The sequence below is a fragment of the Dendrobates tinctorius genome, unplaced genomic scaffold (genome assembly GCF_039654945.1).
Source record: "Dendrobates tinctorius isolate UK_male_01 unplaced genomic scaffold, ASM3965494v1 ptg000026l, whole genome shotgun sequence".
NCBI classification, from domain to species: domain Eukaryota; kingdom Metazoa; phylum Chordata; class Amphibia; order Anura; family Dendrobatidae; genus Dendrobates; species Dendrobates tinctorius.
The window spans coordinates 14,100,955-14,114,578 of NW_027361694.1; the positions used below are offsets into that span (position 1 = coordinate 14,100,955).

Consider the following 13,624-nt stretch of genomic DNA (forward strand, 5'->3'; position numbering starts at 1 on the left):
GAAGCCGTCCATGTCTAGTTGGCATGTGACAGCTTGTACATAAATTACATATTTGTGGTGATGCACCAGCGCACAGAGCACAAAGTGATTGCAGACAACCCCTTCAAACTTAAACTCGCACAAAAAAATGGATTTTGCACTCCACTAGGTTGCTAAACTAAAATTAAGCAAAAAAAGTGTGAAAAAATTTGAAGATACGTTAATGATGAATTAGATAAATATATAACTAAAACGCAAATAATGCTAAAAAAAGAAACAAATTGACAAAACCAAACTGTTAGGAGTCAGATTTCTGCCTCTCCTTTGCTGAAATCTAGATCCTCACATTCTGCAGTCTCCTGCGCTTTTCCTGCTGCAGAGGAGATTGCAGAGGAGATTGTCCTGTGGCAACTCTCTCCAAAGGCTAAGTCCTTTGTTCCCTCATCTGAGCATGCTCATGGGACGAACGCCCATTGGAGTTCGGGAGTCAGGTGCTCAGGTCCTGTGTCGAAGCCCATTTGCTCTTCCTGGAGCCTTGGAGATTTCCGGAAGGTCCTGTTCGCTATAAAAAGCGTGCATGGCTGTTCCGCCATGCGCTAGTATATTCATACTTGCTGCTGTATGTTTGTTGATGGATGCTTGGACTGATGGATGCTTGGACTGGTGAAGGACTCATTTGAAACCCCCATTCCTCTGATACTACGTCTGTATGAGTGTTTGAGTTCTGCCAGTAGCAGCGCTAGCGCCAACGCGCATTTGCTCCATCTATATCAGCAGCTTAGTGTCTGCATTGCGCCAGCATGATAGCGGCGTTTTGCCAGTGGCGCAATTATCGCCGCACTGCGATTGCAGCCCTGCCGGGCTTTCGCAGTTGTGACGCCACGTACACGTGTTTCTACGGTATGTCTAGACGGAGTAGTCCTGCTGGCTAAGGCTACTCCTGTGACCATAAATACGCGTGTGCATTGCTGAGATTCTGTGACCGTAAACAGACTCAGCGTCTCTGTGTTTGGTTTTTGCTTGCAGCCTCTGTGATTGTAACAGAGCTTGCTTAGTGCAATTGGGTGCAGTTTAACCCTTTGCACAGTGCCGCCAGATTGCTCTGCCTTCACTTAGCTGCGGTTTTTCCAGCTTCCGCACGGTGGACCCCGAGTAGCGAAGGCACTTTAATTATATTTTTATTTTGTGCCTTCCGCCACTCCTAACACAAACCTAACGGATGCAGACCGGGGCTTCGAAGTTCCTTGTCTGAATTGAGTGAAGGTCCAGTATGCACACCTCACCTGCAGTCATTCTCAATGGGAGTGCCAAAGATAACCAAGCTCCTTACTTGGATTGTTGGGGGACACAGTGGTTGAACATCCAGAGCTCAGGACATTAACATCAATGTAAGAATCATTTTTTTCTTTGTTAAAAAAAATGCAAAAGCAATAATGAATTCAGGAGCTGAAACAAACAGAATAGGGTCCCTGTGCAAAAACAATTTATGGGTCCTTTGCAGTCCGATAATGCATCAAAATGCACAATGCCACCTTTTTTGAGGTAGAAGTGTGGCTCCTTACCTCATGGGCCCCTGGGCCGCTCTACAGGTTGAATCAATGGTATGTCTATCCCAGAATGAATCAAACCCAGTGCTTTACCTTCTGATTGGTACGGATTAAAAGCAAACATAAAAATCCTACACCTTGTTCATATTGCCTATTATAATAAAGGAATAAATAAAGCGTGGTACTCACTGATGTGTACAGGTAACCCTCTCCGTTCATTGCAATATATAACCCCGTTTTTACACCTTGGATTGCAACAACACGAAGACCCACTGGTATGAGGTTGAATAATGCTGTAAAGAACAGATACATGTTAAAAATAATCTTCTGCTCTAATGTAAGCATCTACTGTACACTCCCAAAATAACAGTACATCACTGCTAGCATAGCAATCTTTATCAGGACATTCCAATGCATTGAGAAAACGAATGGATAGAGGGAATATGTATTTTCCCAAATTATTTTGGTGCCACTGCAAATCCATGACTGATGTTAACTTGGAATAGGCACCATGGGAAATGTGAAATAAGTCAGCCTCTCCTAAGTGCTTGATTTTAATGGGAAATGTGTCTGAAATGGGAAAAATATAGAAGCAATCTCTACGAGCAAATCCCTGATATCTGGTAAAAAAAAAGATAAAATGTGCATCCAAAATGTTAAAGATTTGTAGAAGAACGTTGCAGACACTGAACAGAATTACATTGTAATGAACTGCTGACATTTATTTGTCTGCCTTTTAGTCTGTGGGGCACTAAAAGGTGATGATGATGAAAGGTGAGGGGCTAAGGAATTGCTAAGGAACGGCAAGAATGTAAATGAAAAAAAGTAAGAATAGATGATAGGAAAGAAAACAAATAAGAATAGAAAGAGAGGGAACAGATTGCAAATATGTTATCACAAACCTATTCTACTGTATTCCTATCCTATTATTTCACCAGGCAAATGGCAAAGTACTTTATATGTGAATCAAAATATTACCCCAATCCTTTAAGATGCCTATTAAATGGGTGGCTTAAAGGGAATCTGTCACCAGGTTTTTACTACATCATCTGAGAGCAGAATAATACAGAAAAGGAGACCCTGAATCCAAAGATGTATCACTTAGTTTACTTAGTGCAGCAGTTGTGACACAATCGGAGTTCTTAGATGTAGCATGAAACAGAGCTGAGAAAACTGACCCCGCCCACACAAGGCTTTGTATGTACATAGTCTGTAGACAGTGAGCTGCTTATCACAGGAGGGGGTGTGGTCATATCAGGAAGCACATGCCAGCTAGTCACAGCAATTATAATGTCCTAGTGATAAAACCTTCAGTGTAAGTAAACAACAGCACACTGCCTGATAAGTGAAACATTGTTGAATTCAGTGCTTTTATCCCTACCTCATACCATCCTCAGATTATTAAGCCAAAATCTGCTGAGAGATTCCATTTAAATATTTCCAGCATTGGAAATCAGAATTCTTTGTGATTGTTTCAATGTGTGTTAGGAAGGTTTACACAGCAGAAATAGCAATGGCTGTTATGCATAGAAAATATGTCACTGCTGCCTATAACAGCCATGATTTTTCCAGCAGAATTCTGCATTAGCACTCAGAAATATGCAATGCTTCCCACATGTACGGTAGAAATGACATTTCTTCTGTGCATTGGAATGTTAATGGCCCCATGTACTATACATTGAAGCTTTGACAGGGTTTGTGTAAATAATACCTCGCCTTTATAATTTTAGCCTTGGGACATGTACTTTAAACTCATGGTCAAAATAGAAGTATTAGATTTCTACCTTGCATTGTGTGCGGTGCGCTTGAATGAAAGTGAAGTATGGACATGTTTATGCAGACGGTATAGACGGCACAATAGCCTGCATTCCTGCACTAAATCTCAGTACACAGACCACATAATCTCATGTGACTGAGCAGATTGTGATATGTATTTTACAATGGGGCAATATCCTGGAAAAGAGATCATATATTACACTGTATTGTGAATGAAAAGCGTGCCAGTGCATTATATACAGCAAGCGGGAGACAAATGCTGTTGTATCACCATCACTCGTGGATCAACAATTGGTTCCATTTCTGAAAGTAAGTCTAAGACCAGATTTACACAGTACTCTTTCTGGCATTTATGTAGCCGTATTCATCACAACTGCCAGATGCATAGTGTTAGTGAATGGAAGTTTGTGGAATGCCTGTGTTTGTCTTTGCCATGAATTTCCAATGCTTTTTTTATTCACTCTTTGCACATATACTTTTTGGGCTTTTTCCTTGTAAAAAAATTACGGAAATTTCATTTTTTTTCAGCAAATATTTTTGGGTGGTGTTTTTCCTTAATCAGACTTTTTTTTACTTGCCTTTTTTAAGCTCTATATGGAATCCTATGGGAACACGCATGACAAAATTGTAAATCTAGACCAGTGTTCCCCAACTCCAGTCCTTAGGGCCCCCAACATATCATGTTTTCAGGATTTCCTTAGTTGCCCAGGAGGAAGGAATTATCTTCTGTACAATACTAAGGCTAGGTTGATATCGCGTTAGTGCCATCCATTTAACGGATCCGTTAAACGGAGGCGCTAACGCTGATGCTCAAAATCTAGTTTTTTGTATGATTGCATAAACGCATGCACTAATGCATAGTAGCATTGCGTTGGCATGCGTTAGTAATAGAGGTCTATTCACAGCGAATGCATCCGTTCGCTGTGCGTTAGACCTAACGTACCCGAAAAAGTAGTAGACCGCGTTCAAAGGTACATCACAAGGTATCGCACCATCAATAGCGCATGCCGATTTTGACATGCATTAGGATGCATTACAATGATGGATGGCAATGGGTGCGTTAACGGATCCATTACATTGCGTTAGTGCCGCTTAGTAACAGATCCATTAAACGGATGGCACATAACGCGATGTGAACCCAGCCTAAGGAAATCCTGAAAACATGATCTGTTGGGGGCCCTGAGGACTGGAATTGGGGAACACTGACCTAGAGTATTCTGCATTTTGAAACAAAAAACAGCCATGTCCCAATAAACATACAAGAAAAAGAGTAAAAATAGTTTAAAAAAAAGCTTCAAAAAGCACCATTTGTCATGTTTTATATTTTCCTATAATACAGCCAACATCAGACTGCAGCATTTTTTTTTTTTAACAAAAAATTGCAAAATATATACTGTGTATATATATATATATATACACACAGTATATATATTTAAAATTGCTCGTAAAGCCACTCTACATTAAGTATCTTTTGCAACTTGTTTTACATGTACTACCACATATTTAAACAGTTTTAATTTTTTTTTATAAAACTCGCTAAACCATGGATGAAACCTTATGATACAGTAAGTATGCACCCCAGTTGTTATTTCTAATCGATACTTAGAATTTGATCCCTGCTATTAGTATTTAGCAGAATACTCTAGGTATAGCTACTGTACCGCTTAGTCGGGCAGGTAAGCGTATAGGTTCAAATGGCAAAGATATTGTAAAGAGCTGGAAGACGAGATTACTGGTACTTACTAGAATTGCTGCTGTCATCCTTGGTTCCATCAAGAGTTCCATCTGGGTGCATTTGCAAGTAGTATCCTTGCCTGCAGTATAACCTGGTCACTATGCCCTTGAGCTGGGGATCTGGAATACAGACATAGTGTGACATTAGTCTCAAAACTTTTCCATCAGTTATTTGTGTTTCTCGTGTTTGTGCCCTCAAGTGAACAGATAAATGGCTCATGATTCCCTGTTCTAGTGTGAGAAGGCTACACCACTGCTGACAAAAACCTGGCCATACCTGTTATGTGACATTTCCAAACCTTTTTACTCCCTCCAAGGTGTGCCCTCCCCCAGTATTCGTTTTGTGGGTGGATACTAAGACTTTTCCTTCTTGTGTCCATACTTTGGATTTTTATAACTGAACTGTTTATTAACAAGATATGAAATGAGAATCACAGTCAATTACAGCTAATAAGAGAACTATAGACTCCTTGACCAATTGTTGCTACAAGGATAATTTGCTGAAATCAAATCTAAGCCCATGCAATGGTGAGAATGATACGCATGTGAATACTTATGACATGTAATGTAATATGGGTTATACTGGTAGGGACTAGTGATGAGCAAGCGTGCTTGGATATCGTGTTATCCAAATATCTCGGGCGTAATTGAGTCATATGTTCGAGTCCTCGCAGCTCCATGATTCAAGCTGTTAGACAGCCACAACACATGCAAGGATCGCCTGTTTGTTAGGCAACCCGGCAAGTGTTGCGGCTGTCTAACAGCGCCGAATCATGCAACCGAGGGTACTCAAACATATTATTCGTGCACGCCCGAGATACTCGGATAACACCCAAACATGCTCGGATAACACGATATCCAAGCACGTTCACTCATCACTAGTGGGTACAGCTAGTTTTAATGGTCATGGTCTCATATATACAAATACTATACTATGCTTAGGATATAGAATTTACCAAAATAACAGATATGGTATTCAATTTTTTTAAAATATGTTATGAATTATCAAATTTTCAGAAATCCATTTGAATAAAGCCGTCCTTGCAAAATACATTTTAATGACCACAATATTTTGGGATCAACAAAGCTACAATCTACCAGGGCTAAATACCAACACTAAACTAGTGCTATAGAGTCTTGTAAAATATATATCTTTATTACAGTATATGATAAACAATAACACTGAATACAGAAAAAGACAGAGTACCCCAAAAGGGGGACCACTACACACACAATATATATATAGATAGATAGATAGATAGATAGATATAGATATACAGATGATTAAATGGTATGAAAATCCTCATGTCTATAAGGTTTATCCCTAAACTGTCGAAAAGGATTGTGTCCACCAAGCTAAGAAGAGTGTCCTTACATCTAGTGACGTGACCACTAGAGGTGTGTGCATTATATGATATGCATTTTATGAGACTAGTTTTATTGTTGGTATTTAGTATTGAGCAGTGTGTCTCGGTATTTGCTATTGATACATGCTTAGCTTGTGTGTTGGTATTAATTGTCTCCCAAGTATACCGGACTATCCCTCCTTTTCTATGACAGAAATAGAATCATCTCTGTCAGGGAACCAACTACGGTAATTGATTGAACATATTGACTGGTACCACTGCTAGAAATGCCCACAAGCTACACAAGAACCAGTGTGCCATAACAAGCCAAGACCAAATTGTGACATAATATACTAAAATACTGTAAAATGATAAACGTATGTTTGATGGACCTATAGCAATTAAATAAAGTCTGACCCTTAGGATAGGTTATCAATATCAGATTGGTGGGGGTCCAAAACCTGGCATTATATCGATCAACTGTTATTACCTCCACCGGTGCCCACATGTAAACAGTAAGTAGGGCTGATTTGCAGCTTAGTTCCTCTTCTATTGAATAGCTGTAATTTTCGGCAATGGCCAACACAGAGTTAATGGAGCTGTGCTTTCCAGCTGTTCAATGTTGATGTCGGACCATTGCTGGAAGTAATAACAGATTATATGGATGACTTGCCCTGGGGACAGGACATCAAATTTGTAAGCCTGGAAAAAAAACCTATAAGTTGAAGGCCCAGATAGAACTTTTGTACTGGGACCCAGGACCTTCAAGTAATGTCTCTAACTGGAATCCTTCTAAGAATAAATGACTTTTTACTTCTTAGTACATCAAGAAAATCTAAAGGGGCCCTACATCCCGTATAAAAGGCACACACTTCCAAAATTCTGTATTTTATTAAATATTCTCTTAGTATAAGAAAGATGTTTGTTGAACCACCAGTGGTCACATTCAGAAAGGAAAAGGGAAATTCTGTATATTACTTTCCTACACAATGCATAAAAAAATGATAACTAGTATCGGATCTATTTTCAAAATGCAATATTAAGTCTCTCCACACATTAATTTATATACGGTATGTAAGCCTGAGTACCATTCTTCCATCAATGCTAGAACTAGAAAACTAGAAAAAGTGCATATGAGGTGCAGACAATGGACTCATAACTGATGTGTCTCTAGTTTTTGGAAGTAATTCACTCCTTGTTAGTGGCTTTCATATTTCTGCCATATTCTGTCTAAGTTTTGCACCATTTTTTATGTTGTCTTTTTTAAGCTTTGACAGCTTTGCCTAGCCAGGTGATTTAGACAGGTTCAAGAAATGAGACTTGTGGCAAATATTGCAATTTTTTTGGCGCATCTGATTCTAGTCCCTGCCTGGAGTAAGGTTTCTGGAGGAGAATTGTTGCGACTTTTTAAAGGATTAGCGAGTTTTGGTCTTAAAAAATTTTCAAAAATCGGTTAAAGTAAAAAATAAAAAGCATTTTTGATTTTGTGTACCAATTCATGAATATTTTGAAGAATTTGGAGCAAATACCACAAGACAAAAGCAAAAAACTGATTCCAAGAAAACACAAATGACAAATTGGGCCCAAAGCGTTTGTCATACACATTATACATAAAGGAATAGTCATGGAATAATTGTAAAGTCTATAAAATGACAGAAATAGGAGGAATTAGCTTTTCTCAAAAATAATCATGAAGCAGCTGACAGCAATAAAGACATCACTGCTTCTATATATCCAGATACCATATTGGAGGGAAAAGCAGGTCCAAAGCCATCTGGCATTCGCATGTAGGAATAAAAACCTCAACCTAGTGACTAACCAATTTGCAAGAATTTTTGCATGGGTGTTTATTGGCTTGTTACACTCACAAATGATTTAACTAGTAACGTTCATATTAATTGGGATACTTACCAGTACATTAATACATTGCACTGTCACAGTAGTAACTGCGTGCTACATCGTTTTCACACATATTTAAGATGAATGCATTCTAAATGTGTACAGCACCACTGAACAGGATGGCGATATACTAAAAATAATGAAACTGTTTACGACTGAATGGTTCTCAGCAATGCTGTAAGGAATGTGATGTGCGCCATCACAGCCAGATAACTGCATCCACAAGACTAATTTATTCTAGAGATAATGGCTTAAAAAGACAGGCCTGTCAGAATACATGGAGTATTAGTCATTCACACATCCAGACACATTACAATGCTTGCTGTTACTTGACAGTCCTCTGTAGAGACTAGAATGTAAAACCAAAGAATAGATTTCGCATGTAGTTTGCTATATAACGGCACTTAATGAGGATTGTACTGAAAATAATGCGAGTAATTAAAGAATTGTGCTTTCCTATTGGAAAACTCAATCTACAATCTGGGATGCAGTGGTGCACATTTTAATAAAAAAAGAAATATAATGCAGCATCATAGAAATCATAGAAGCAGTAGGTTTATTTTTTTACTAGTCTGGTGTGGCCCCTGATTGGCTTCTCCCCACATCTCTCCAGTTGACTCACAGGACTCGGCCTATGTGTGTGGACATAGTGAAAAAATTGTCATTCATGGGGTGTGGGGTGGGATAAGAAAGCTGGGGTCTTACCTCAGACTTGTTAGCTGAGACTTCTAGTCCCTGGCCTTGTGCTTTCTTTTAAATACATAGCATTTGAGAGAAAACAATAACGGGCTGAAATCGCACACATTTGCTTCAGGACGCCTGTGGTTAGGGCAGTGATCCCGAGTATGTGTTATATACGAGTATATTAGAATCTGAAGCCTTCTGATGTGAAGTCTCCAAGCATTCCTGATTGGCTTAATGTCTGGAATGAGGTTTTTTCTGGAGATTTGCATTCTGGGGAGTGTTGCCTTTATACTAGATACTAATTTAAGAAGCCTCAACTACATTTTAAGATTTCAGTTTGTCATGTTAATAACACATACATGAGGTGGCCAAGATGCACTAATTCGACGTATCTGAAGTCTACCTGTCATTTCACTCAAAACCTGGTTAAAGGGAATCTGTCACCTAATTTTTGGCCTATGAGATGTGGCCACTGCCACATATAATGCTGTAGATAAGCCCCGGATGTAACCTGAAAGATAAGAAAAACAAGTTACATTATACTCACCCGGGGGTCCGGTTCGATGGGTGTCGTGGTCCGGCGCCTCCCATCTTCTAGCAATGACGTCCTCCTTCTTACTTCTGCCACGGCTCCTGTGCAGGCATACTTTATCTGCCCTGTTGAGGGCAGAGTAAAGTACAGCAGTGCATAGGTGCCGGGAAAGGTCAGAGAGGTACTTTACTCTGCCCTCAACAGGGCAGATAAAGTACGCCTGCGCAGGAGCCGCGGCAGAAGTAAGACGTAATCGCTAGAAGATGGGAGGCGCCGGACCACGACACCCGCCGGACCGGACCGCGACACCCACCGCACCGGACCGCGCCCCCCCTGGTGAGTATAATCTGACTCTTTTTCTTATCTTTCAGGTTACATCAGGGGCTTATCTACAGCATTACAGAATGCTGTAGATAAACCCCTGATGGTGGTGGTAACATCTTATATGCCAAAAATGAGGTGACAGATTCCCTTTAAAAATATGCAAAGCACAAGCCGCGGAGACACCATCACATGTTTCTCAACGCAAGCAATGACTAGCCAGGTCTTTCCCCGGGAAGGAACAACCACAGGAAGGGCAGTCTCCAATGAAGGAAACCACCTATGCCAAAACATGGTATCCATCCACAGACAGCTGTTTCGGGTATTGCCCCTCATCAGTGTGGAGTAGGAAACTGGCCAGTAGGAACAATGCCTAGTAGAAGACTGTGAAAAATGAGGATGAATGAACTCATGGAGATCAACATCCAACACTGTGAAGACAACATCACATGTTTCTCAATGAGGTGATTCTAGAGCAAAGCCCCATCCCTTATGGGAAATATGTAAAAATATGCAAAACCCAAGCCGCGGAGACACCATCTCATGTTTCTCAACGCAAGCAATGACTGTTATGAGTGGGTCACCAAGGAGGAAAAAACAAAACAAGCTAAGTCCCAGAAAAACCAGAGAGGTTGGTAACTATGCAGATTGCAGATCCCTGATCCTAACCACACAACTAGCAGCAGCTGTGGAGCATTCCTACGATGATCCTAGACGCCTCATCACCGCCGGAGGACTAAATAAGCCTAAAGCAAGAAAGGGGAAAACTATCTGCCCCAGAGCAGACCCCCAAAGGAAAGACAGCCCCGACACATGTATTGACGGTGAAACAAGATGAAAACACAAACACAGGCAGGAAAATAGGCTGAGCAAACGATGGGGCCCAAACTAACTAGAAAGGACAGGAAAGGAAAGACACTGTCTGCAATCTGCAAAAAAGCAAAAAACCCTACAAAAATAATGTCCAGCACTTCTGATAACAAAATTAACCCTGAAGTCACTAGACTTCTCCCACTATATCAGCACTCTGAAATATTCTGAGACAGAGCAAAAAGAGGCCAATCTAATACGGGACAAAAAGCAAATTGGCAAATACAGATAAATAAGAGTGGAAATTCAGCACAGTCCCAGCCAGGGCTGGCTGACCACACAAAAAACTGAATAGACCAACAAAATCAAGTGTGAACACTAGCAGGAAAACTTAGCTTGAAATGACTGGAACAGAGCTGAACACCAAGAGCTGAAAAGCCAGAAGGAATCACCAGCACCAGAATAGGGCATCGGCTGACTTAAATCCAGTCTGAAATTCCTGAGGTCCAATCGTCATCTTCATTATCAGGTGGCAGATCTCTACTGATTAAATCAGCCTCACTACCTCCTGTTACCACCAGAGGGAGCCTGGAAGGAGAACTCACAACTGGTAGACCAGAAAATGAACTCACAACAAATGACTAGCCAGGTCTTTCCCTGGGAAGGAACAACCATGGGAAGGGCAGTCTCCAATGAAGGAAACCACCTATGCCAAAACATGGTATCCATCCACAGACAGCTGTTTCAGGGTATTGCCCCTCATCAGTGTGGAGTTGGAAACTGGCCAGTGGGAGCAATGTCTAGTAGAAGACTGTGAAAAATGAGGATGAATGAACTCATGGAGATCAACATTCAACAATGCGGAGACACCATAACATGTTTCTCAACGCAGTGATTCTAGAGCACGCAACCTTCAATCATCTCAAGATCTCCTTCTCTACTCCCCCCTTATCTCTTCTTCTCACAACCGCTTACAGGACTTCTCCCGTGCTTCCCCCATACTCTGGAACTCTCTGCCGCAACACATCAGACTCTCACCATCAACAGAAACCTTCAAGAAGAACCTGAAGACCCACCTGTTCCGACAAGCCGACAGCCTGCAATGATCCTCGGTCTACTGAACCACCGCACAACCTGCTCTACCCTCTCCTACTGTATCCTCACCCATCCCTGTAGACTGTGAGCCCTCGTGGGCAGGGTCCTCTCTCCTTATGTACTTGTGTGTCCCTTGTCTTACACATGTTTATTATACTTGTCTATAATACCCTTTTTCACATGTAAAGCGCCATGGAATAAATGGTGCTATATAAATGCATAATAATAATAATAAGGAAAAAAATTACAGCATGCTGCGACTAGACTCCAAAATCTGATGGGTGTGAGAAAACAATCAGATGACATAGGGACCCTTAGTAAGGCAACTGATTTTTCGGATACATTACAATTCTGTAGCATAGGAAACTGTAAATGGTCCTGTAAATGATTAATAGCTGCTGAGTAAAAAAAATGGATTGTATACGGATAACGAGAGAGAAAAAAACGCCACACTCTCCAGTATGAGAATGGGACAGATCTTTTATATGATAGTGTGAGCAAACCCTAAAAGTATCCAATTATAAATCAGGAATAGGAAAAATACCTAGAGAAAGGCTTGGTTCACAGAAATCTCAGCATAGCTTCTGTACAGCCAAGTTGTTTCTTGTGTAATCATGCAAATTACTGTTATTCAAACCCAAAAAAATCCACCTCTCCTCTGTACTTATGGTCTTACTTCCTTTGTGAAAGCTGTTCGTCAGTGCAAGTCTTAGCAAGAAGGGTCAATTGAATGGCCCTCATCTATTCCGCAATTGTTCAGGGAAAAGAGTTATGCCTCAATAAAGGTCTAAAGATTAATAATCTCTTGTGCAATTATAACAAGAAGTATGTATTAGAAGGAAGGCTTTCTTCTCTTCCAACAGGTTCCTAGCAGAAATATACACAGAAATCCCGAAATACAGGAGGTCACTGAAGTCTATATGGGCATAAGAATTTGGGGAAATATGGGATATATGAAAGGGTCTAGTAAACAGAATGTATGATACACATTGGGGGCTATAGGTGGGAATGTAGTCAAAAATAACACATTTCTATATTAAAATGCCTTTAGTCAGTAAATGCACTTTCTCACTCATTGATAATAATAAAACTGGCGATGCACATACAGTTGACCAGTTAACCATGTTGCAGTTTTATATGATTTTACATTTGTGACAACTGACCAAAAACCATAGCGAAAGATCATGTTGACATTTTTAACAGGGGCTGTGTGTATGGCGACAGCATCTTACTGCAGTCATCACTATGTTTTTAAAACAGGGCCCCTGATCTCCCCTTTCATTCCGGCACAGTCAGGGTTCTTTTAAGGGATAGAAACACACAATTTTTGTCCAGCTTTCCTCTAATGGGTATGTAATGGCTACCTTGACTCTATGAAGGTAAAGTAAGTATACCTTCATTTACTGACAGGTAATTTGGCTACAACATTTAATCACTGCCAATGTCATGCTGATTGACAACCAGCAGTAAGACAGTGAGAAGTCAGCTGTCAATTAGTATGACATCGGCAGTGATGGCACATCAACAGAGAAGGAGATGCTCTGTCGATATGGCATCACCAGAAGCAGGAAAATCACTGGCAGAAGTTGCCCATGAATGCTTTGAGCCAAAAGAGATCATCGCAGGGCAAAAAAAGCTGGTAAATTCTTAGAAAAGTCCTGGATAACCCCTTTCATTATAACCAATCCTAAAAAATATAGCTTTATCCATATGACCTATGATGCATAATTGTCTTCAGGAAAAAGGACAAGAGATTCACCTCCATTGCACCATTCTTGTTGATTCACTGGGTTTTACAAGAATAGAAAAACATGACTGCTTTCTTCTAGAAACAGCACCACAACTGTTCATGGCTTACAGCCCAACCCCACAGATCACACCCTGCCACAATTCCAGGTTCC

At 40.5% G+C, this 13,624-nt stretch overlaps 1 protein-coding gene across 7 annotated transcripts in view; it reads right to left on the minus strand.

Moving 5' to 3' along the window:
* Positions 1–13,624, minus strand: part of FGF14 (fibroblast growth factor 14) — an 812,639-nt gene that overhangs the window by 245,708 nt on the left and 553,307 nt on the right. For all 7 annotated transcript variants that reach the window (XM_073569515.1, XM_073569522.1, XM_073569520.1 and 4 more), the window contains 2 exons: positions 5,046–5,156; positions 1,716–1,819 (listed from right to left, as the gene is read on the minus strand). In XM_073569515.1, coding sequence (XP_073425616.1) covers positions 1,716–1,819; positions 5,046–5,156 — 215 coding nt within the window. The remainder of the gene's footprint in view (positions 1–1,715; positions 1,820–5,045; positions 5,157–13,624) is intronic.